Source organism: Acanthopagrus latus, chromosome 11, assembly GCF_904848185.1.
Source record: "Acanthopagrus latus isolate v.2019 chromosome 11, fAcaLat1.1, whole genome shotgun sequence".
NCBI lineage: Eukaryota > Metazoa > Chordata > Actinopteri > Spariformes > Sparidae > Acanthopagrus > Acanthopagrus latus.
The window spans coordinates 7366390-7391722 of NC_051049.1; the positions used below are offsets into that span (position 1 = coordinate 7366390).

The 25333-nt window shown below is 45.5% G+C and overlaps 2 protein-coding genes and 1 long non-coding RNA gene across 4 annotated transcripts in view; 2 read left to right on the forward strand and 1 right to left on the reverse strand.

The window, feature by feature from the left end:
- Window positions 1-10561, reverse strand: part of LOC119028309 — a 34968-nt gene extending 24407 nt beyond the window's left edge. The window contains exons 1-2 of the long non-coding RNA XR_005077661.1: window positions 10427-10561; window positions 4849-4970 (exon numbers count right to left, since the gene is read on the reverse strand). This is a non-coding gene — a long non-coding RNA (uncharacterized LOC119028309). The remainder of the gene's footprint in view (window positions 1-4848; window positions 4971-10426) is intronic.
- gsx2 (GS homeobox 2) lies at window positions 118-1471 on the forward strand. The gene is made up of 2 exons (XM_037114144.1): window positions 118-747; window positions 996-1471. Exons 1-2 carry the CDS (start codon window positions 372-374, stop codon window positions 1334-1336), a joined length of 717 nt encoding a protein of 238 aa, XP_036970039.1. The 5' UTR covers window positions 118-371; the 3' UTR covers window positions 1337-1471.
- pdgfra (platelet-derived growth factor receptor, alpha polypeptide) lies at window positions 7870-25091 on the forward strand. 2 transcript variants are annotated; one of them, XM_037114139.1, is made up of 29 exons: window positions 7870-8045; window positions 10277-10350; window positions 10434-10727; window positions 11455-11715; window positions 12086-12225; window positions 13142-13304; window positions 13752-13944; window positions 14464-14579; window positions 14667-14963; window positions 15053-15319; window positions 15459-15589; window positions 15715-15883; window positions 15983-16172; window positions 16300-16415; window positions 16543-16669; window positions 16783-16979; window positions 17607-17701; window positions 18120-18252; window positions 18568-18672; window positions 18959-19069; window positions 19424-19580; window positions 20253-20413; window positions 20717-20832; window positions 21314-21436; window positions 21538-21649; window positions 21740-21839; window positions 22058-22163; window positions 22903-23138; window positions 23231-25091. In XM_037114139.1, the coding sequence occupies exons 2-29, from the start codon at window positions 10293-10295 to the stop codon at window positions 23376-23378; spliced, it is 4422 nt and encodes a 1473-aa protein (XP_036970034.1). In that variant the 5' UTR covers window positions 7870-8045; window positions 10277-10292; the 3' UTR covers window positions 23379-25091. The 2 variants fall into 2 exon arrangements, with proteins under 2 accessions (XP_036970034.1, XP_036970035.1); XM_037114140.1 differs by lacking the exon at window positions 7870-8045 and adding an exon at window positions 9809-10044.
- Window positions 25092-25333: the final 242 nt, after the last annotated feature.

The following is a 25333-nucleotide window of genomic DNA, read 5'->3' on the forward strand; positions in this document are numbered from 1 at the left end:
AGAAGAAGAAGAAGAAGAAGAAGAAGAAGAAGAAGAAGAAGAAGAAGAAGAAGAAGAAATGAAAAAATATTTCAGTGCAGTTGGTTATTCATTCTTGTGCTCGAGACTTTTCTAAATTCGTGGATAAAAAAAAGAGTGAATCTCCTGAAAGTTGTGATTGGAGGCCCACTGAGACATCACGTGGTTTGGGTCGCTGACAGTATAAACCCTTGGAGACGGGTGCGCACGTGGGTGACGCTGCAGGGCCAACCCTCTTCGGGGTCCCTTTTGTTGAACCATCAAACATAAGCACCTTTGTAGATCCCGAGGGGTTCAGATGAGAAACAGCTATCATCTTGTGCACGGAGCGATCACTTCTCAGCTGCGCAACCATGTCGAGGTCTTTTTACGTCGATTCTTTAATCATCAAGGATACGGTGCGACCCGGACCGGCCGAGCATCCAGGACAAGACTTCCTTATTCCCATCAGCATGCACTCTCCGAGCGTCATGACGGTCACCGCTCCGGTGTGCCCGTCCAGGAAAAGCGGGACTTTCTGTGTTTGCCCGCTGTGCGTCACGTCCCACATCCACTCGTCCCGCAGCGGCATTCCCATGCTGAAGAGTCAGTTTCCAGGAGCGGAGGCGCAGTACTGTCAGAGGATGGCGCATCAGCAGTCTCCGGCACTCGCGCACCCGGGACATTCACCGGTCTGCACGCCCACCTTCAGCGTCACAGATCCCAGGAGATACCACTGTCTCTCTATTGGTAAGACACCTGTTTGCTTCATCCTCAGCTCACGTCACTGTTCGGCACCTGTTTGATAGTCCTGCTACACGTCATGGCGAACTTTCAGGCAGTTTCATATAAATGTCAACTCGGCTTTTACGCACAAGATTTACGCACGATGTTTTGTGCCATTCGCATGCTCGGCTGAGTTTAAACATTTAGTATTTAAAAGCTAAAAGTCTGACGTGAATGTTTTTGTTTTTTTTTTGTCCTCTCTCCTCCAACAGGCGCCTCTGAGAGCAGCCACATACAGAATGGCAAGAGGATGCGCACGGCGTTCACGAGCACGCAGCTCCTGGAACTTGAAAGGGAGTTTTCCACGAACATGTATCTGTCGAGACTCAGAAGAATCGAGATCGCCACGTATTTGAACCTGTCGGAGAAACAGGTGAAAATCTGGTTTCAGAACCGCAGGGTGAAGCACAAGAAGGAGGGCAAAGCCACCCAGAGGAGCGCGCACAGCGGTTGCAAGTGCACAACCGGCCACACAGACTATTCAAGGTCAGAGGACGAGGAGTCTCTATCTCCGGCCTCTGCCGAGGAGGAGAAAGAGGTGTCACCCATCTGAGAGAAAACGTGACTCCCAAACTTCCCGCTGCTGGCACTTCATACAGGTTATCACGCAACCTCCGGGCCAAAAACAAAAACTCCCGCATGAAGCCCGAGAAGAAAATTACTCTTCACTTCCAGTTGATCCTACATTTAAAAAAAAAAATAAATCAATGTGAACCCGTGTTTAACGCTGTGGTGAAACACTGTCCGGTGAATTATCTCCACCAGATATTTCCAAATATTGCCCGACATCCCATCACTGTCAGTGAGGTTGTGTGGTCATGTAAAAGCCCCCCGTGTGGAAACCTGTAAACAACAATTTGTAAACTATGTGTATGTGTATTTATTGTAATAAAGATGACGACTTGACCTGAGAGGCTGTCAGTGTGTTGACTATACTATAACCAACGACGTGTGATCTAATAAAATTTTGAAGCTCACACTGAAAATTAAGTATTTCTATTACTAATGAGAATATATGAACTTTTTGCATCAATGCAAGTCGTGAAACTTCAGTTAAAATGAGTCACAGGAATAAAAGATTTTTGAATTTCAAAATATATACAGCTAATATAAATACACTGCACACACAATAATGATACGATCATATCATGACATTATGATAATCATGTTTCAGGACAACAGGAAGCGCTGGTCCTCCAGTTGTGGTGATGTAATGCTTGTCCTGTGTGGCATCATGCCTAATAGAAGAGTACAAAGATGTACTCATGACTGGACATAATATCAGAAACACCTTATAATATAGACAATCTAGTTTAAACGCCTTTCTATTCTAAAACAAATAAATAAATAAAAGTTGCACCAGGCTGTCATCCAAAAACGACAGTTCCTCAAAGGGAGTTTTGTATTGGATTTCCCTGCAGGTGTTTCTATTTTTGTGGCCACTCTCTGGAAAAGTGTTCTGCAGTCTGGAGCGCAGTGGCTCTCCGCTAAACAAATCACCAGTTGTCAGACATTACTGTTATTAAGCTGTCTTTACCACGCTGTTAGGTTTAATAGAGCCGATGGTCGATGCGTTTTTTTTCCCTTACATGGGGGCAGGAAAGGCCTGTATGGCAGAGCTGCGTGTTCCCCATATATGCCACTTTAACTCGGAATAGATGGAGTGAGCCTATATGAAAGTGTAGCTGTAATTTCTCCATAGATGTGACCACAAAAGGGTACCCGATAACGCCCCCGGGAAGCCGCCCACAGTCCATTAATGTTCGCCTTTCAAAAGATTCGTACTTGTCCAAAGCGAGTTTAATTGCGTTTTCGGTCCCACGTTGGCTGATTATGCTGCTATTGCGCGCAACCGCAGAACAAGTACATATAGAAGCGGCCAAAGGCTTTGACAGGTTAGATTGTCTTGCCTTGGGACTCACGCCTTTAGCCGGAGACCCCCGACGGCTGTGTGCTCAGAGAGCTTTGAGGGACAGCTACAGGGTTCCTCCGAGCGACAGAGAGCGATTTAGTCACTGTTTCATTAGGCACTATTTGAACCTTTCAACTTATGGTGAATTAAAGGGGGCACGCTCAAATGGAAAAAAAAGGGGGACTCTGAGGGGGGATTACGTGGGAGGGGCCGTTGGAAATTAGTTGACGCCTAATTTAACTCGCCTCTGTCAGAGTTTGGGATACATTCCTAATTGAGAGGGGAAGCAGGTGAAGTTTGGGTCCCATACAGGCCCATTCAGAGCGGGAATAAATGGTCCCCTTTCACATCCCGCTGATGATCATATATTATTGGGGGGAAAGCCATCTAATGAATATATATTGAAGCTCCAATTAATCGAATTAGGGCTTCCTTGCAGGTGTTAAAGACCAATGCAGCATTTAAAGCGATGGACAATAGAATAAAGCGCAGTTTGGCAGAAAGACGTCTCCGCTGCAGCCCCTCGGGACGTGACCTCGCACGGTAAGGCCGTTAAAAACGGGCAGAAGCGCACCGTTCGTCCAGGTCGACGGGATCCCGCTCCTCCAAACCGCCGCCGCTTCCGATCACATCGTTTTATCGCACTGAAACTAACCAAGCAAAGGCGGCTAGTGCTACTAGTGCGCACACCAAACGAGGAGCACTCCAGAGACGTCGGGCCTCGGCCACCATTGAAAATGTGGCAATTACGCATGACAAAAGACAATTAATAAGAGCGCTTTTCAGCCGGCTGCAGCTGCTGTCTCATGCGGAGAGATAGAGGAGAGAAGAAGCTGAAGTGTCGGTGCGGCCAACAGGGGAACCGACGGACACGCAGAGTGACGTAGCGGTGCGTCCACCTCCCGTCCACGAACCAGAGCTGCATCACTGCTGTACATGAGACATTTTCTGAAACGCCAACATTTGACAAACTATTTATTTATGTATTTATATTAAGTATTTATTTTATTTTATTTTTTTTTACTATTAAACGTGATGACAGACGGCCTGCTGCTGTCAGACCAGACTACAATGAAAAAGTTCTCATTCAAACCGGATTTACAACTTTATTTTGCTCGTCAATAACTAATTAATGATAAACTCATCTGTGAATGTTGGCGTCAAAGAGCTGATCTGTGCGCTGGGGTTGTCACTTAAAGGTGCACTCTGTAGTTCTGGGCAAGACATTTTAATGAGAACATGAAAGATCCTCACAGACTTTTTTTTATTTTTTTTTATGTCTAAACAAACTAAATGTCCAAACTCTCTTTGTTTTCATGTCTGGATAAACAAGCTGTGCTTTACTTTGTTTATGCGTGGCGGACCCTGCCAACTTTCCTAGATTCACACAGTGTTCTGTGGGCCTTATTTTACTCTGAGGACAGCCTGTTTATTAAGTTGTAAATATTAAACTTATGAATTTGAATTGCTTCTCCACAACAACACAGTGTGCCTTTAAATCAGATTGAGGACCTTGTCAAAGTAAAAGTCCGGTGGGTAAAATCTATCTTTGCATAAACAAGATGAGGTGCATTCACACACCGGAAGAGTTGGTTTATTTTCATCAGGCCATTTTATTTTCCTTTTGTTCTTTACAGGATTAGCAGAGAAATATCTTTGTGTTTAAATGTCATTAGTTGTTTGTAAACTTTGTTTTGTCTATTAATTCGACATTTGTTTGACATAGTTTTTGTGAAGGTTTCCACCTCCACCCAGCTCCATCTCCAATAAAGAAAAACTAATAAATTAAAAAAAAAAAAAAAAAACATCCACAGCACTAACATGTGATCGGATGGAGCACATTTTGATAGAAGATCTTTAAAAAGTGCCTCATCGTCTAAGTTGTTAGGACTGAGCTAAATTTTCTAGTTGTAAAAACTGCAGAAGGCATTACTGTGCTGCTTTTTGTGATTTATGTTTTTTTTTTTTAAATCATAATGTATCATCAAATAGCATCATGTTCCATGTATTAACATTTTAAAAAGTTAATTATTCAGCTAATTTTGGCCTTAAAACCACCTCTCAATTCCACGAAGCTGTGATTAGACGTGTAAATTGTATTTAATTAATTACAAAAGTGAAGAACCTCAACAAGTTTTAAGTGATTTCATTACCTCATTAACATGGACCCTGTTCTTTCTGTTTTTATCTATACATCATCACCTCCAGTTTCCTGATGCGCTGATGGAACCGGGGAGATCTCCACCCGTCTGCTGCATCAACAAGTCCGACCTCTCTGAAAACAATAAAACATGTATTCATATATTTGTGTATTTATGATTCAAACAGACAGACAGACAGACAGACGGACAGGCGGTCAGACAGACAGACAGACAGACAGACAGACAGACAGACAGACAGACAGGCGGACAGACAGACAGACAGACAGACAGGCGGACAGACAGACAGACAGACAGACGGACAGACAGACAGACAGACGGACGGACGGACAGACAGACAGACAGACAGACAGACAGACAGACGGACAGACAGACAGACAGACGGACAGACAGACAGGCGGACAGACAGACAGACAGGCGGACAGACAGACAGACAGGCGGACGGACGGACAGACAGACAGACAGACAGACAGACAGACGGACAGACAGACAGGCGGACAGACAGACAGACAGACGGACAGACAGACAGACAGACAGACAGACAGACGGACAGACAGACAGACAGACGGACAGACAGACAGGCGGACAGACAGACAGACAGGCGGACAGACAGACAGACAGGCGGACGGACGGACAGACAGACAGGCGGACAGACAGACAGACAGACAGACGGACGGACAGACAGACAGACAGACAGACAGACAGGCAGGCGGTCAGACAGACAGACAGACAGACAGACAGGCGGACAGACAGACAGACAGACAGACAGACAGACAGACAGGCGGACAGACAGACAGACAGACGGACAGACAGACAGGCGGACAGACAGACAGACAGACGGACAGACAGACAGGCGGACAGACAGACAGACAGACGGACAGACAGACAGGCGGACAGACAGACAGACAGGCGGACAGACAGACAGGCGGTCAGACAGGCGGTCAGACAGGCGGTCAGGTTCTGGCGGAGGGACAGACGCGCACACACTTCAGCACGCTGGACAGCTCCAGCAGGGACCTCCTCTCCGCCCGGAGGCCCCCGACAGTCCGCGGAGTCATCTTCAGACCGCATGTGTGTGACCGCAGGGCGGACAGTGCTGTGTGTCGCGGTGGACCTGCAGGCCTGTGGTATGTTATACTGCATGTACACGTCGTCAGGCCTGACAGACGGATATTTACATTAGAAAATCAGTAATCGTGGTAATTTACCCCCAAAAAACATCGTTTAGAGGGAAACAAAGTGGATCAGCAGAGATAAGATGAACTCTTTCAAACAGCAGACTGGAGTTTTCAGACGCATGCAGGCTGCTGTTACTGTCGGATTTTAAGTTCTGACACAGTGAGGAGCGACAGTGCGGCGAAATGATATTCAGCGCACGCTCGATTTGCTCGTTTAAAAGGAAATCCATCATAGTTCATATTACAGTCCCATCTGAATTATGGCTCTAATAAAAAAAAATCACTTATTTTGATACAGAATGAGCTTTAACCAAAAAGCCCCCTGGTGGACAGTTGGAGTCACGACAGGCGAAGTCACCGTGGAGAGGATGAGATGAGGGCTGGTGAAGGTTTCCACCTCCACCCTGCTCCATCTTCACCCTCAGCCACCGAACACCATCATTTACGCAGAGCGATGATGGAGCACATTTTAAGAAGGTGTTTTAAAAAGTGCCTCATCTTCAAGAACACACCTGTAACGACTCAGCAGACTTTTCAAATGGTATTTAGTTGCGATCATTTGCAGAAGACAAACCTGACTGTGGACTTTTAACGACTTAAACAACTTCAAAACAATAGTTGTTTAAAGTTTAGTGATGGCTGAAATTGGACTTTTAGCACATTTGCATTTATTCAAAACTTTTGAGGAAAAAAAGAAAGAAAGAAAAAGAAGAAACAAGTGAAAAGCGAACACCTCAAACAGTTCGAGGTGATTTCGTTCCTTGGGAAGCTGAGATCCTTTGTTTGGAGAACAAGGACACTGTTCTTTTCGGCAACATGTGGAAGTAATTGCGCGCAAAGCGGCTGCAACGGAGCTGGAGGAGGGAGGGGAGGTGAGGGGAGGTGAGGGGAGGGTTGATCATCGAGCCCCGGGGCTCCGTGCAGAGAGAGAGAGAGAGAAAGAGAGACACACACCGGTCCGATGCCCCTCTCCTCTGCCCAGAGATAGGTGATTCATAGGGGCTCATTATTCCTGCGATGCCCCTGGAGCAGCGCCCCGGGGTGACGGGAGGAGAAAGGCTTGTGTTTCAGGACTCGGTAAACAGCTGACGCACGTGTGCCAGTAAACAGAGTGCAGAAAGGAAGAAACGGACCTCCGATGGTTTAATGTCTCAGCGTTACAATTAAGTGATACGTGTGTGTGTGTGTGTGTGTGTGTGTGTGTGTGTGTGTGTGTGTGTGTGTGTGTGTTAGAGAGAGAGAGAGAGAGAGAGAGAGAGAGAGAGGTGAAGCTGCCTCCTGTGATATGATGGTGTTGGAGCGCCCTCTATGAGTTAGGCGCTCCACTGTTCCCAGTGTGTGACCGGTCGCAGAGGCGCTGGGGGTCCGTCCACTGTGAGAGAGGGAAGCAGATAAATGCGCATTCGTTTTGTGCCGTCGCATTTTTTTTTTTACCCTTAACACTTAAGAAACAACAATAAAAAACTCACCTAAAAAAAACTTCTGAGCGAGTAATACATTGAATGCAACAGGAGATTCTGAAGACAACACACCAGACCTCCAGAAGTTCTCACTTCTCCAGATAAAAGGCGCATGGAAACGCCATTCCTCCCGACATTACTCGTCCGTATTCCCCCCTAAATAAAAACGGACTCTTACTTTGAAAACCAAAAAAAAAAAAAAAGTGGGGGTCGAGCGCTCGAAGGGAGGAGAGGGGGGGTGTCATTTCCTGAGAGTTATTTACTTTGAGCCAGATGATTTTTTTCAGAGGAGGGGAGGAGGAGGAGGAGGGGAGGAGGAGGAGGAGGAGGAGGAGGGTGGACTGTAACATTGAATCAGTTACAGGTCGCTTAGCTGGAGCGCAGTTGTGAGGACGGTCGCGGATGCGGACAGAGGGTCGCACATATGCTCTCACAGCGCAGGACCTCAGAGGATTACAGCCGCTGCAAAGGACCCTCGCTGCGCCTTTTGGAGCCGCCAATTCACTGTGGATATACTTACACGAACGGAATATAAAGAGGGGATTACTACAAGGTAATTGAAAGGTCGTAGGCAGCCGAGAGATGATTGAAACCCACTTTTCTTAGACTTAAAAAAAAGAAAAAGAAAAAAAAAGTTTGGGGTGTTTTTTCTTTTCTTTTTTTTCTATAACACACAGATTACATTCTGTAGAACTTCTGAGGGTTTAATTTCAGAATTTAATGAGTTAATCAAATTATTAGATGATTTTTCCGTTCTAGGAAAAAAAAAAAGTTTCTTTTAAAACTTTTCTTCTCTGGTTGGAGGATTATCCGCTGCCCTACAAGTTGTATGCAACTTCTGCACCAGGCAGTGCGCTCAGATAGTTTTTTTAGATGACATTTCTGCTCCCCTGCGCACCATATGGTCTCACCGCTGGACGCCGAGCGCGGAAGATGTCGCTGACTCTGCTGGATAGACGCGCTCGGTTTCGGCCTCACAGCTGGAGGTGTCACCCCTCGAAGACTTGAAGGCAACCCATTGTGGGGATGCTTGCCTGGCAATAAATGGGAAACACATTTGCGGGGAAATTGAACATCTCATTGTTTTCTCGTCTGGAAGAGGAATGCGAGGATTTAATATGGAAAATCGGCAACGGAACGAGTCCGTCTGAGGGTTCGGAGTCAAAGAGGGGGAGAGAAAGAAGAAGTGAGTGCGGTCTGGAGCCACGACGCATTCCTCATTAACCACCCACTGCTGTGTCACCAACGGATTCTGCACAGGAATACAGCTTGTGACCAAAAACCTCTAGTTTAATTAGACAAAAAGTGTTCTCCTTTTGGTGCGCAGTTGTCTTTTTAAAGATCTTTTCCGTGGAAATCAAACTTTTTTGGACGCGCAGATAAGCTGAGCCACATCACCATCCGCGGGGGGCACGAAGTCGAGAGAAGCCTTATCAGCTGTTGCTGTCGCATTTGCTATGTGCCACATTTGTTGAGCCTCTTGGTGGGAGCAGGGGGGGGACAGAAGAAGAGCGGTCTGACTGGCTCTCTGCTCCAGGCTCTCACCCAGAGTCAGATTTACGCGCAGCGGCTGGAGGATCCCCGCCAAGCCGAGGCAAAGATCCCCTTATTGCAAATGCTGGAGCCGAGGCGTGTGCGCAAACACGTCAAAACGGATAAAGCATTTTGTCAGCTGATTCCCACGCCGATATGTACTTTTGTGTGGACCGGGCCCACTAATTATAGAGTCAAACAAACCAAGGTTGCCCATGGATAATTTAGCTCGCTTCGGAAGAGAGCGGACAGCCACAGGAAGCGCTGCGAGGGCCAGAAGCTTCATTGTTCGGGGGACGCTGTCCATGGAAGATGTCCACTGCGAAGACAGCGTTGCATGTCAAAGTGAAAGACTTTATTCAAGTCAGCTCAGGAGAGGAAGACACAGATGATTTAGAGCTGTTGTTTCACGAAGGCTGTGATTTATGGAAATGAACGTGTTGGGCAGCGTTTTGCTTGAGTGAGCGCCTCGAACTGTGTGGCCCCAGATGAAAAACAGACAGACAGTCAGTCAGACAGACAGACAGACAGACCAGAGGAATGTCTCCTATAGACAAAACTAAACGTGACAGGATCATTGTGATGGATGTGAGGAGTCTGGACTTGAGAATGTCTTAATTAGGCGTCCTCTAAACATTTAGTTTAAAATGTGCCTGGATTCAACAAGAAAAGCGCTCTTTTTTTAAAAAAAAAAAAAAAAAAAGGGGGGGGGGGGGGAGGCCAGATTTAAATGAAATAAATTCAAAGTATTTTCTTCAATCAGATGAAAGAGAAAAAAAAAAAAAAACTTTAGAAAGTCGGGTGTGCAGACTGGAGATAATGAGACTCCAGCAGGTTCAGTGCCTCCATGTCGCGGCCTGTGTCGCCCTCTAGCGGCCGTCTGCGTGTCGGACACGGAGCAGCAGCGCAGCTCCGTCCTCTCTCCACCCTCACCACCGCCCTGTGGACTCTCCTTACGCACTGGATTTACAACCCCGTGGCAAACTTTATACTGTCACTTCATCAGCAGATGGAGTGAGGTGTGACCACACATGTTAATGCTGTTAAATTCCAACCCAGATTCTTCAAAAACTGCTCACAGATCAGCCCTAGAACAAGGAATTGAATTATGGAGCGAATATTTATGTTGTCAAATCGGATAGAATGTGGAGACAGTGGTATCATATCTTATCAGGAGTGGCCAAAACAAAACAACAACACATGTTTGCTTTGCTTAATTGACTAAAGGACTCGTTTTTTCTGTCTTTACAGGACAAATCATCCAGTCATGGATGGGGTGAAGGCGTATATGATGTTTGGGGGTATCCTGGCGGCGCTGGTGTCAGGTAAAGACACGACATAGATGTTTATTTAGTACATATATATTTATTTCTACATGTCCTGTAATGTTTCCAATCCCACCTTTCAGTTACCTCCGGACTGTCGCCACCAACCATCGTGTCCAATGAGGAGGAGTTCATCCTGCAGCCCAACTCCGTCTTCAACATCAGCTGCACCGGGAAAAGAAACGTGATCTGGGCCGAACCCCTGCCGAAGAACACCTTCGTGTACCCCGGGTACTACACGGCCACACTCTTCATCTACAACGCGACAGTGGAGAATACCGGGTACTACATGTGTGCGTATGAAAAGCCCCAGGGTGAGCCGGAAGACGACCCGGAAGAGGAGGAAAATGAGGCGGGAATCTACGTGTTTGTCCCAGGTGAATATGGGTTTTTCAAAGCCTGTGGACATTTAAAGACGCACTAGGATAACTTTCACATAATAACAGGAAATATTTTATGTAGTAGAGAATCATACGTTCATTGAATTAACACATTCAGATATTAAAGCGTCATTATTTTAAGTTTAAAAGCTGTTTTATGCTAACAGGAGCTAATGTTAGCCACCGTAAGCTAGTAAAGGTTGTAGCACCTCTGCCTGTGTTAAATTGAGCAAGGGTGCGTTTTATTGCTCATAAACTTTAATTCGAATGAGGGAATCAATTTGTTTTATTTTTATTCTTTGGCAAAAAAAGGTAGTCTCTCTTTAAAGTGGCTCTGTGGAGCTTGGAACTATGTTGTGTTGGGAAGCCAGTGGTTAGTTTTAATGTTAGCGGACTCCATTTTTCTGACTTAACGTTAGCTACTTGAGAACATCCATAAAGACGCGTCCCCGAGTCTCTCGAGTGGTAAAAATCAGCAGCGTTAAACACCGAAACAAATCTTCCACAGGTTTAGAGGCAACAGAGAAAGAAAGAGAGACGCGGAACGTCTCATTGGTCACGTTACGCTACAATCAGCTCACATATGGCCGAAACAAAAGTGATTAAAACATGTAAATTGCTACATAGAGCCCCTTTAAAGGAATGTAGAGTAAAATGGACCGTAATTCTTTTCAATCTGACCCATCACACAATATGACCTCACTCATTTCCCTGTGCAACCCAGATGCCCAGGCTCCATTTGTCCCCGAGATGCCCAAGAACTTGGTCATCCCCATGGAGCCCACTGGAGTCCCCATCCCCTGCCGCGTGTCGGATCCCTACACTCACGCCATCCTGAGGAGTGTCGTCACTGGAGAGGAGATGCCTGCCTACTACGACAACAAGATGGGCTTCTTTGGAAGCCTCTCGCCCGGAAAGTACCTGTGTGAAACCAACGTGAACGGCCAGACGTTCAGAAGCGCCGTTTACACTGTGGAGACTGAGCGTAAGTCAAGATCTGTTCTCTCTTTGTGAAGTAAACTTGGAATGAGCTTTTTTTTTTTTTTCCTCAAAAAGCAATAAAATGATGGGATAAGAATTTTAAAACTACACAGCTGGAAACACTCCCCAACTCTGTTTACCATGAGAGGGCTACATGGTGATCTCACTGCATGAGACCCATGATATTATGTCATTATCACAGGGGGGAGATGACTTAACACGCCTGTTTTCTCTCTGTGTGTATGTGTGAGTGAGTAATGACGACCTAGTGAGCCCCCGCTCTGTGATAAATGAGCTCATGGTAATCAAGTTGTCACAATCTTGGGACCTGTGAGGTGACGGTGCTGATGTCTAACCTCTGGTGGTCTCTCTAGTTGCAGAGGAGATGGAGGACTTTGACATCGAAGTTAAAGCCAGCGAGGAGACGGTGAGAGCAGGGCAGCCATTTAACGTCACCTGTGTCGCTCCACCCGGCCCGGGCTTTCAGCAGCAGTGGCTTCACCCTAAAAAACAGGCAAGATGCAAACATTTTTCCTTTCTGTTTAATTTCAGTTTAGTCTTCCTCTATGGCTTCATCCATAATGAGCCATGACTTCTCAGCCTTCGTGCCCCATTTCTCTCAACCCCTTGTCATTTTTCCATGTCATTTCCTACCCAGCAGCACCGAGCCTTAAATTAGCAAATAATGGTTTTGGACCTAAACGTAGCAGCGGTGGATGTGGAATAAAACTCTGAGGACGGCCCTTAGTGGTTGCAAAGTATGCGTTAGGAAAGCAGCGACTGGATGTTGTGTCTTTATTATGAGGACAACCGCCAAGCGGATCCTGCTGGAGTTAACCCCATGTGGAAGACACTGATGGGAATGTTAAAGTTGAGGACAAATGGCTCGAGGGGAGCAGGCAGTTCAAAAGAAGAAGAAAAACAAGGATAGTAAATCTCTTGACCCTGGTGACCTTGAGACGTGTAGGACAGATGCTGTCTGCACATGACAGCCAACTAAACATTTAATGCATTTGAAGTGTTCGCTGCAAGGGTCCGACAGAGTCTCATGCTCAATTTATGTTTGTTTATATTTATATTCGGATTTTTAATCTATACAGCACGCTGTCTCCTTTTCTGCATGGGATTCCACTAAGATCTTTTCCAGAGACCATGAGGGTAGGAACGCTGCAGTCTTGACTCCTGGTTTTGGTCTCAGTTGCAATTACAGGCCTTTAAAAAGGCTCTGTGATCCTGATTTATCTCCTGTGGCCTAGCAAGTGTTTTAAACATTAGCCTTCAGTAGCGCGACACAGTGACTCTTATACATTGTACCTGTTAAAGCGGAAAAACACTGAGAGTTAAAAATTTCAAATATCTTATTACCAATATCTTTTTTTTTTTTTTAATTCCAGTCAGTAGGATCTCAAATTCCTCTTCTGTTACTTTAGGCTGTGGATGCAGTTCAGAGGAAGCAGATTCTTCCTGACCGGGTCATCTACACCCTCAGTATCCCACAAGCGACTGCTCAGGACAGCGGCACCTACGAGTGCTCCATCACCCACTCACTCAGCGGCAAGGTCAGAGCCAGCAGCGTTGCTGTGACCGTCTTCGGTAAGTCTGCTAAGACACATTTTTTCTGGACATCTTAGTATCGAGTTTCCAGCAGAACTGTAATAATGTGAGTAACTGCTCCTGACACTGATTTATACCCAGTTAGTCCAGATTTAATATTCTCATCATCATTCAGGTGAAATTGTCAGAGTTTCACATATGTGCACATTATGCTGGGAGCGGTGTGTGGAAGTCATTTTCTACCATCCGACTATAAAGCTTCACCTCTGCTTTCAACATCAGCTGCTGTGTTTTATGGGATGGCTTCAACAGATGTGTGTGTGTGTGTGTGTGTGTGTGTGTGTGTGTCAGGCCTTCATTTCACCTCAACTCCAGCTTCACTTCACTCTCCCCTTGTATTACTTTACACACTTGATACATTTCTTTAGCAATTTTCATCCATAATCACCTGCTAATTCTTTTCTTCTTCTCTGTTTGTCTCTTCAGAAGAGAATTCCTTCGTGGCACTGGACCACAGCGGGATTCTGCCTATGGAGTTTGTCAGCCTTTTAGAGGAGACAGAGTATACCATCCTCATTAATGCTTACCCAGCCCCCAAAGTGATGTGGCTGAAAGACGGCAAAGCCTTACAGGGGAACTACTACGTCCTCGCCAAGACTAGCCACCTCAAAGGGAATCGGTGAGAAAAAAGACTGTGATTTGTTGATAGATATTTCAAGAAATAATGTGACATTGTATTTGCTTTATTGGCAAGGCTTAGGTGTTAAATCTCAACAATCAATAAAATGTTAAAACAGCAATTCATAGGTTTTACAGGCAGTTATGTGATGGACTATTGCATGGCAGGGAGTTTGACCTGCCGGTGGAATAGTCCAGCACATAACCCCATGTAAAACCCCAGTGTGTTATTTCAAAACTTTCCATCCAAGCGGATGACATAAGAGGGATTTAGAGGTCCGGGTAAGTGTACTTTGTTATTTTGGAAAGAGCCAGGCCGTAGCAGTTTCCCCCTGCTTCCAGTCTTTATCCTAAACTGAGCTAACCACCTGCTGGCTCCAGCTTCATATTGAATGTGGCATTGATTTTCTCACCTAGCTCTCAGCAAGAAATTACCTGAGGATATAATCCCAAACTCTTCCTTTAGATAACACAAGTATGTTTAAGTATATTCATTTTTTTTTTCAAACTCTTCTCGCAGGTATCAAAGCATTCTGACATTACGGCAGCCTCTGGTGAAAGACAATGGAAATTACACCATCACTGTCCTCAGCGGCTCTCGCACTGCTCAATTCTCCTTTTACCTCAAAGTGAAAGGTAAGAAAAACAGACCGACAGATAGATACAAGAACAAATAAATAATTTATGATCTGTGACAAAGCGCTGTACTTGTTTTTCTTTCAGCCCCAACTGCAGCAATGTTCCCACCGTCCTCAGCTCCAGTGTTAGTGCCACAGGAAGAGGAAATAGTGGTGCCCCTCCACACTCCTTTCACCTTGACCTGTCGAGGAGAGGCAAAACTAGTCTGGGAGACACCACTCGATGTTCCTGAGATAGCACAGGAGGACAACAGCGGCCTGTTTGTCACCACCATCACTGTGGACAACGCCACTGCAATGCACACTGGCTTCTACAACTGCTACTACAGTAGTAACAGCACTGAAGATACAGAGGACAGCAGCATCTACGTCTATGTGCCAGGTATGGGCTACGCAGCCACTTTGAGCTTGTGTATTTTTATTATTTGGCTTTATAATCTTGCCTGAGGAACTTATTTCTCTCCAACTCAGATCCCGATGTTCCGTTTGTGCCATCGCCGGTTCCTTTTGGCAACCATGTCCTGTCCGACCACGAGGAGATGGAGATCCAATGTCGGGTGTCCGATCCCAGTGCTAACGTGACGCTGGTCAACGTTGACACCCAGCAGCCTGTGCCTAGTGTTTATGACAGCAAGAGGGGCGCTTTAGGAGTGTTCACAGCTGGAACCTACGTCTGTAAAGCCCTCATAAACGGAGAGGAACACTATAGCGGAGAATACATCGTCCACGGCTGGGCAGGTGTGTGTTTGTCAACATGTAAATAGGTGTCAGTAGAGGTATTTTACCTGTCAAAGCTGGTCTGTCTGCTCTGTGTTTTCTTTGGTGGATGTGTGTCAACTGACAGGCATTCTGACCCTTTTCAATTGTTGATACTCAGGGGGCGCTGGGCTGCATGTTGAGCTGACAGCCAAACGGACTGCTCTGCTGGTGGGAGACACCCTTACTGTCACCTGTCTGGCTCGAGGATCTGAAATACTGGAAGACCACTGGAAATACCCGGGCAAAGTGGTGAGGGCTCAAGTCATCCTGTGCAATGAAAAACAATTCAAACCAAAGCTACGCTTGTTCACTAAGCCTGATTTTCAGGGTGGTTTGAAACTCAAAAGTAACTGATGTCTCTTTTTGTTTGACAGGCTAATCGTGCTATCAAAACTGTGCATGAGAACAAGAGGGATCAGGAGATCCTTTACACGCTGACGATCCCACAGGCCTCAACGAAGGACAGTGGCATCTACTCCTGCTCCATTACAGATATTATCACCAATGACAGCCAAACAAAGCAGCTAGCTATTCGTGTTTTTGGTATGAAAGTTTTTTTGTTTGTAAATACATGAGACATTATTTCATAGATTTCTCTCTTTCCTCTGGGAACCAATGAATGTCTCTCCTCTTTACTAACAGCGGGTGAGTTTATGTCCATCTTGCCGGAGTTCAGAGAATATGAATCAGCAGAGCTGGATGAGGTTCGAGAGTTCAGGGCCGAGATCAGCTCCTTCCCCAGCGCACGTGTCACTTGGCTTAAAGACGGCATCCCACTCAGCGATGTGACAGCAGAGATCTCCACCAGCCTCCGGCAGCTCAGCGAGACCAGGTGAGACTCCCACACAGCAGCTGAGCTAATGACAAGCTCAAAGTTAAAAGGCCTGTCATTAGGATTTAGTGCGATTGTGAACTTTGACTCTGCGGTTACAAGTTTCTTCTTCTGTTGCTCTGTGTAGCTACATGAGTGTTCTTACCCTGATCCGTGCCAAGGAGGAGGACAGCGGGAACTACACCATGCGAGTGGAGAATGGAGACCAAGTTCGCACTGTCGGATTGATCCTGGAGGTCAAAGGTCAGAGAAGAATGCCCCAAGCCCCTTATTGCTTTTATTTTCTCTCACAACCCCGTAGCCCCAGTTTCAGCCTATCTCTTTCTAACATATTAACGCACACCTTTGCTTTCCCCCCCTCTGCCTACAGTGCCTGCAGTCATTGTGGACCTGATGGACATCCACCATGGCTCAGCCACAGGCCAGTCTGTGGTGTGCATTACTAGAGGGCAGCCCACTCCTGTGGTGGAGTGGTTCATCTGCAAGAACATCAAACAGTAAGTTCCGTCTTCTTTAGCACAACGTACCGACACAAATGCTTCCAAACTTACTTGTCGTCAGTATACACTAGAATTGATCATATATTGCTCTCTCGTTTGTTCCCACAAAGTTGTGCCAATGACTCGTCTTCCTGGGCACCCCTCCCCGCCAACTCCACAGAGGTCACAATGGACGCACACTTTGACGAAGACGATAACCTGGAGAGCCAGGTCATGTTTGGTCATCTGGAAAACACGCTGGCGGTGCGCTGCCTGGCCAGGAATGAAATGGCAGCTGTCAGCAGGGAGGTGAAACTGGTGTCCAATGGTAAGAACACACTCATTTCATCCGGGTCTGTTTCCTGTATACAGAAGTACTGTAACTTTCCTCTGTGACCAGTGTTTAAATTGACATTTGATGGTGTTGTTTCCACCTCGTTTCCTCTGGAGTTGTTTCCCTTTGTGACACTCAGAGTGTGACAGGCTTTGTTAGTGACTGTGTATTCAGGGGGTGGAGAGTGTTGTCAGCGCTGTCAGTGTTGCAGCAGCTGTCAGATCATGAGTTTGTGGTGAGACAGCTGATAGACGGCTGTGCTTTAGCCACTGGAATGGGACTCTCACTCTGACAGTTAATTCAGGGAAGCAAGAGGTTGTTAGGCCATTTGCTGCCTCCAGATGAGACGCACACCCCCGTCCTCATTCCCCTTAAACCACCCTGGACCCCTCCCCCACCCCCCACTTCCATGTTATCTACCCTAAATATTTGTGTTGGTCCTTATTATCTTAACACCCTGTGGATTTAACTCCTCATAGTCAACATTTGTTATGCAGCACATAGAATGTGCTTCACTGTAAGCATTTCACTTTACATCATTACATCAGTCACATGTTGCAGTCACATGTGATCAGTGTGCTCTCATCAACATATTTAACCACTGGCTCTCCTCCCGAACAGGGCCTCACCCAGAGCTGACTGTAGCTGCTGCTGTGCTGGTGCTCCTGGTCATAGTCATCATCTCACTCATTGTGTTGGTTGTTATCTGGAAACAGGTATTGCTGCAATCAGTCTGCATTCATTCTCACATATTCATTCTTTCATCTATTCCACTACTTTCTCACCTGTTTATGTTATCCGAAAAAATGCAAATTAGGAAGATAAAGCCTGAACTTGCAGACTTGTGTTTTTCATATTTAGACTGTATTTTTAAAATGACTGATATTAGTGGTTTGCTGTCACTGTCTCAGGACCTAACAAGAAGCAATGTACTCTGAATGTCAATTGTCCAAAATTCAGCTGAGCTGACAAATTAAACTTTGTTCATATTTGTTTAAAACTTTGTTTTGAAATGCTGTAAATGTGGTAAAATTGTCACAAAACTTGATTATGAGACCCACTAAAGGTCCAACAATCCCAAGACTTGACGTGACACAATAATTAATTAGCTTTCATATGTCTTCTGTCCTCCAGAAACCACGGTATGAGATCCGTTGGAGGGTCATCGAGTCTGTGAGTCCAGACGGTCATGAGTACATCTACGTGGATCCCATGCAGCTTCCATATGACTCCAGATGGGAGTTCCCTCGTGACAGACTAGTGCTCGGTGAGCTGCCCATCCTAATCTGCAGTCTCTTGCCAGTCAGCTCTGCAGCCTCCCTGCAGGGATGTTCCGGTCAGGATGTCTCACTCCGTCTTTGAAGTGAGGCTGTTATGAGCTAATGTGGCTTTGGCAGTAAGGGTTTTGCTGGCTGGGGGTTTAGTTTGACTCAGTGAACAAGAGGACATTCAGCCACTGAGAGAGTCACAGATGAGAAAGCAGAGGCATCTGAAGTGCATGGATGTGTTTGTATGCCTGTGTTTGTGCAGGTTCTTGTGTTTCACTTTGTTGATAATTGAACCTCTGTTGTGTTTCTCTCAGGTCGTATTCTGGGCTCTGGAGCCTTTGGGAAGGTGGTGGAGGGAACTGCATATGGACTCAGCCGCTCCCAACCTGTAATGAAGGTGGCAGTGAAGATGCTGAAACGTGAGTTTAACAGACTAAATCAGTGGCAAACAACAGTACTGAACAAAGTGAAAGATGAAAGTGTAGCAGTGCTTTACCTGCTGAACTTTTATTCTTGGGAACAACTGACAAGTGGAAATAATGATGGAGAGAATGATGCCAAAGAATCTACAAAGCAAAGAAGACACTGATTCAGATCAAGATTGAGCAAATTCAGATGAAAGATTTGTTGATGGATGAATTCACAGCTGGTTGGTTGGTTGGTTTGATTATGTGTGATAGTCATGGATGCCGTCCCCTCTTTCAGCCACGGCACGCTCCAGTGAGAAGCAGGCCCTGATGTCTGAACTAAAGATCATGACTCATCTTGGACCACATCTCAACATCGTTAACCTCTTGGGAGCATGCACCAAGTCAGGTGAATACTGCACACACAGTTTTGAGATATAAAGCAAACACATGCTATGAATTAACAGTTCATACTTAATATTTCTTTTCAGTTTTAGCAAACACTTTACATAGAAACACACAGCAATACCCACGTTTACGTTCTCAAAAACACTCAGATTTGGCATTTGCGCACGTTTAAAGCTCTAACAGCCAAAAAGATTGACTGCCTCAGCTCTTGGTGGGTGTGGTATTTTAACAGGCTTTTTATGGGAAAGCGGAGGCTTGCCCTCTTGACTGTGCTTTTAGCCTTTACGAGCCTCTGATAAGATTAGCCTGCAGACTGACGCCGATGCACGACTTTATCTGCTGTGTTTGTTCCCAGGGCCGATCTACATTATCACAGAGTACTGCTTCTATGGGGACCTGGTCAACTACCTGCACAAGAACAGGGAGAACTTCCTCAGCCTGAACCCAGAGAAAAATAATAAAAAAGAGCTGGACATCTTTGGCATCAACCCTACAGATGAGAGCAGCAGGAGGTAATGTATATATATTCCTGAGCTTCCATTCAAATGCTCAATTTTTACTCTGAATTATCCTTGTAATTCACACTTTCTATGGTTAAGAAAATTAAAAAAAACACATTTGCCTTTTAGATCAGTTTACTTCCACTTTGCCACTCCCAAATATTACCACCGTTGTCACAGCAATTTGCCCAATTGTCTCACTCACATTCCCCTCTACCTCTAATCGGTAACTCTATCGCCATTTTCTCCATGGTTGAGGAGATTGTCTGGCGTCTTCACCAAATCAAATCGCAGGCTGAAGTGGTCTCAGCTTTCAGCCTAATTTCATTGCATTGGAGGTACCTGTTAATTCTGTCTGCCCAGACACTCGTAGTGAAACAGCAGCACTCTCTCTCTCTCTCTCTCTCTCTCTCTCTCTCCCTCTCGCTCTTTCCCTCCGAGGCTCATCTGCACTGATGGATGACTCACAGTTGACCACACCTCGAATTGACCATAACATGATTTAGTCCTGGCTACCATGTTAGACTCAACCACATCTTCCTCTGACGTCAGGCATAGGGAGGGAGATGGTTTGAGGGGACTAAATAGGATGTATAACATGATCACCATGAGTCTTTGTATGGCTCACAGGCTGTCCTCACCTCATCACTCACACCAGCAACTCTTCTGTCTCTCTTGTCTCAGTTATGTGATCCTGTCGTTCGAGAGCAAAGGGGACTACATGGATATGAAGCAGGCTGACAACACTCAGTATGTGCCCATGCTGGAGATGAGCAATGCCTCCAAGTACTCAGACATCCAGGGGTCCAACTACGACCACCCGCCCTCTCAGAAAGGATCAAGTGGTACGCACTGTCTGTCCTCCTTTTCGCTCTCCCCTCTCAGTTGTTGCTGTGTATTTGCTTGGCTTCTGTGCTGTGTTTGAGTCAGTGTCGGTTGAAGGGGTCCACCCTTGTCAGAATTTAGGCCCAGTACAGCCCTGTAATTACATGGAGAGGATAATTGTAGCACACGCATAATAATGCCCAGTTTCTCCCTACCATTAGTAAAAAGCAGGTTTGAGCAGCCAGCAACTATATTTACAATACATGAACATACACTGGTGGACCGCCTCATGGTGTTTGTATGCGTGTGTTTTTCGAAACCAGAGGGCGAGATGGAGGAGCTGCTGTCAGACGACATGAACGCGGGCCTCAGCACCACCGATCTGCTCAGCTTTACCTACCAGGTGGCCAAAGGCATGGAGTTCCTGGCTTCCAAAAATGTAAGTTTAGTCCACATATCTTTTTCTTTTTTCTACAGATGTATTTGTACTCCTGAGGTAGCTCCAGCAGGCCTCGCATTCTCCTGTTTTCTCCTGCTTGAGTCCAAAAGGGGACTGAGGAAATCAGCAGTTGTGTGATAAGCAGTCCCGTGAAGGCTGCTGAGCCCACTCAGGAGACAGGCCAGGGGCTGAATATAGCTGCAGCACAGGACTAGAATTACCAGGCAGGGACAGGCTGCAGCCAGAGGCTATTCATTCAGCTTCATAGTTATTATCCCTAAATATCCAGTGGTCACAGCCATCCCTCCAACTGGCATGTTTACACAAAGACAGTGCTTTATAAAGCAATATGAAATGGCATTAGAAATGAGCTCAGCTGAAATGAAATACATACAGAAATAGATGAAGGGGAGTGGATGGAACCGAGGATTTAAAGTTGATGAAATGAGCTGCTAATCACCTGCTTGCTCTGTTTTCGCAGTGTGTTCATCGGGACCTCGCAGCCAGAAACGTCCTCCTATCTCAAGGCAAGATAGTGAAGATCTGCGACTTTGGACTGGCCCGAGACATCATGCACGACAACAACTACGTCTCCAAAGGGAGTGTAAGTAACTTTATCACTTCACATAGCTTTTATTATTATTCTCCACAATGTTTTTTTTTTTTGCACATATGACTGAACATTTCCTCTTTGTCATCACACAGACTTTCCTGCCGGTGAAGTGGATGGCACCAGAGAGTATTTTTGACAACCTGTACACCACTCTCAGTGATGTTTGGTCCTACGGCATCCTGCTCTGGGAGATATTCTCCTTAGGTGAGCCCCTGCAGACATCTGTTAAGAGTACAGAAATAGTTGACACTGGAGTTTTTTAACAAACTAATGAGAATCCGTTTCGTTTTACAGGTGGCACCCCGTACCCCGGGATGGTCGTGGATTCAAGCTTCTACAACAAGATCAAGAGCGGATACAGGATGTCCAAACCAGAGCACGCACCTCATGATGTGTACGTGATCATTCACATGATGTTTGTACTGTTGCTGTGCACGACATAAAGCTTCCCTAACATCCTGTCAGATGAGGAATGCTATGTGCTGTAAACCCAGAGTACTTTTTTTTTCTGGGCTGTGATATACAGCGGCTGACATGAGTCACCATGAAATTGCAGGACGTGCAGGACAGGTTGTACAGTTCTCTCCAGTAACGACTTGTGTTTTTTTCCAGGTACGAGATGATGATGAAGTGCTGGAACAGTGAGCCGGAGAAGAGGCCTTCTTTCCTCGGTCTGAGTGACACTGTTGCTTCCTTGCTGCCCTCCAGCTACAGGAGGGTGAGTCTATGTGACCTCTCACGTCCTCGGACCTCTTTGAATTTTTAACACCTGTTTTCTAATTTACCACCTCTCATTCTTGACCTCAGGGTTGGACCAGCACATTCTGTTACTCGCTTTCTCTTTGCATGTTCTGCCTTTTCTTGGATGTCATCAGAACGTCCCCACTCTTGCTTCAACCTATACTTTATTCCAGCTAAAGTACAGGTTGAAAATAATTTTAATACACTCTTAAAGTAGCAGGCTGGTCATTTAAATCCCCCTCCACATCCTCTGAGAGTGCATTAGGAGAGTTTCTGTGGGCTCTCTGCGCTTCTGTAAAACAGAAACCTACAAGAGATTAGAGTGCAAATGCAGCAGCTGGTTGTCAGAGCGGCTGGCCTCAGTCTGGGTAATGACGCAGCCCCAGTTCTCGCCTCCATCCCGCAACCTTAATTACCCCATTAAACTCCACGCCACACATGGCACATCAAAACAGCTTTACCTCTGCCTCCTTCACAGAGTTTTAATGGCTGGGGGCAGAGGAGGAACACACTCTTGTTTTAGCACCTCGGGCTTTTGTGACTTTCAGTTTGGATCGCACCATCCAGCTGGGAACACAACTAGTGATCACACTCATGCCACATTTCTCCTGCGGCTCTGCAGAGCTTCATTAAATCTGTGCTCACACTTCTATCATCATGATTTCTGTGCAGCAACGTGTCGTGTCAATTCTAATTCATCTGTCTGTCTTTTGCAGCATTATGAGCGGGTCAACCACGAGTTCCTGAAGAGCGACCACCCCGCTGTGACTCGGGTGTGTGTGGAGAACGATGATGCCTACATCGGCATCTCCTACAAGAACCAGGGAAAACTCAAGGACCGGGAAAGTGGCTTCGACGAGCAGCGGCTAAGCTCAGACAGCGGCTACATCATTCCCCTCCCCGACCTGGACCCCATATCTGACGATGAATATGGAAAGAGAAACAGACACAGGTAAATAAAACCAGACATTTGGTTCAACTACTGCACACTGACTATATCACACCGCAGATGGTGCTAACCTTTGTCATTCATGTCCCTGGCAGTTCTCAGACGTCCGAGGAGAGCGCCATTGAGACAGGCTCCAGCAGCTCCACCTTTGCCAAGCGTGAGGGTGAGACTCTGGAGGACATCACGCTGCTGGATGAGATGTGTTTGGACTGTAGTGACCTGGTGGAGGACAGCTTCCTGTGACAACTACCCCGCCTGTAGAGCAGAGGTTGCAAAGAAAAGGGGTGCAAGGACACAGGAAACTGGAGAAAGACTTGTAAACCAACCAAAGACTCTGCTGTCTACCCTGCAACCCCTCCGTTCCTCCTCCCTGACCCCTACAGAGGACAGAACAAAACCACTTCGCTGTCTGAATGAGTCTGTGGTGACAGTACGGTACGCCCTTTACTTCTCCCTGGACACTGCCCCCTGTTGGGCTGGAGGAGTGACCGCGCATTGATGAAAAAGTAGCGTCAAGGACTCAAAGAACCACCGAGCCTGTGCGAGACAAAAACAGAATTGACTTTTAAATCTACAGAGCTTTATGCTAACGGGCATTGTTTTAACAGCAATATAAGCAAGAAGGGACAAAATCAACATGTTGGTCAGCAACTCTAAAAGAACACCACAGGATATCATTCATATGATATGTATTTAACCACTACAGATGCACTAAACTAAATGAGTCCGATACTAGCAACAGCATTGGCAGGTAGACTCACTTCACACTCAACCTGCTGCAAGAGAAGCACCTGATGCTGGCACAATCAGTAGCAATATTCAGATTAAAAAGCACAAAATCTGGACTGTGTGCATTTTTATTTGTATATGACCATATTATGTTTTCAATGGCTAAATACGTGCAGTAATTCAAATTTATTTTTTTACTTCATCATTATGTAAACATGTATTTTATGTGAATACAGAGTAGATGTTGGCGTAGATGAGAATAGAGCTTCTGAGTTGCATGCATCTTCTCACCTTTTGCCCGAACACAACGTAATATGCTGAAAAGTCACCCCGGATAGAGACTGAAGTCATTTCTGCCACTTTGAAAAATGAAGTGTGATTGTATTGTATATAGCTCCAGAGTTGTTTTATAAGAGAGAGTTTTTGGGAGGACAGTATTTTACGTAAGCACATATTCAATTTCTGCACCCTCATTCTCCCCCCAGTGAGGCCCATGAACCAATCGAAACAAAGGGAACATTCGACCCTCTCCTCAATAGGAATAATGTGAAAACATCCGCCATCCCAGTAGGGAGCACCTGGTGTTTGACAATATTTGTGGATCACAAAGTTGCATTAGATATATTCATAGTTTGTCATGTTTTTTTTTTATTGTAGAAGATATCAAAGAGAAGTTCATCATCGAAGTAAACATGAAAAAATATGTTAAAAAAAAAAGATATCCAATAGCAGTGCTTTAAAAGCGCATTGTGTCTTCCAGTTTCATATATTATCCACTGTCCTGAAGTCTATTAGCAGGTTCTAGTTATACTAAGACACTAGATGGACTAGAGATTCATGTTGATCTGATGTTATACATCAGTTATGTGTAAACTCCTTGTAATCCAGCTGTGCCACTGCCTTTGCCTCTCTCTCTCTTAACTGTGATATAATCTGAACATCAGCTGTTGCACTTTTCCTTTTATTTCCATTTCGGGTTGGATGTTGCAGAAGAGTAAGCTAGGCTGAGCTAGATACAAAAAAAGAGTAAACTTGCTTTGGCTTTAAAGCAGTGTGGATGTGAATGTGTGTGCCGCAGGTGAGTGATGTGTCGTTGACGGTACAGTAATCTGTAATTATAGGTAATCACACCCAATATGATGACTTAATACTATGTTTCCATTATGTTACATCATGTACATTCAGATGATTTATATTTCAATAAATGATTTATAATGTAAAAGAATATATGTCCTATCAGTCTCCATGATTGTTTACGTAAACCACACAGAAATAACATGAGCAATTAAAAAAGATTCATGACATCCGAGTCATGTGGAATGAGTTAAAAAAAAAAGAGAACGAATAAAGAATTGTATTGTGTATTTTTGCACACAAGGATATTGGATGCAAAAGGAGAAACAGTGTGCCAAGAATAATGAGAATGGTACTCATTTTAGATATTTGTCAACAGCACACATAAAAAATAT

Bases quoted from the DNA above. Each gene is read 5' to 3' on its own strand.
- pdgfra (XM_037114139.1), top strand. From the start codon at position 10,293: ATGGATGGGGTGAAGGCGTATATGATGTTTGGGGGTATCCTGGCGGCG. The intron at 20,414-20,716 runs GTACGCACTGTC...TTTCGAAACCAG, and splicing joins CTCTCAGAAAGGATCAAGTG to AGGGCGAGATGGAGGAGCTG. The intron at 21,437-21,537 runs GTAAGTAACTTT...GTCATCACACAG, and splicing joins ACTACGTCTCCAAAGGGAGT to ACTTTCCTGCCGGTGAAGTG.
- gsx2 (XM_037114144.1), top strand. From the start codon at position 372: ATGTCGAGGTCTTTTTACGTCGATTCTTTAATCATCAAGGATACGGTG. The intron at 748-995 runs GTAAGACACCTG...CTCCTCCAACAG, and splicing joins ATACCACTGTCTCTCTATTG to GCGCCTCTGAGAGCAGCCAC.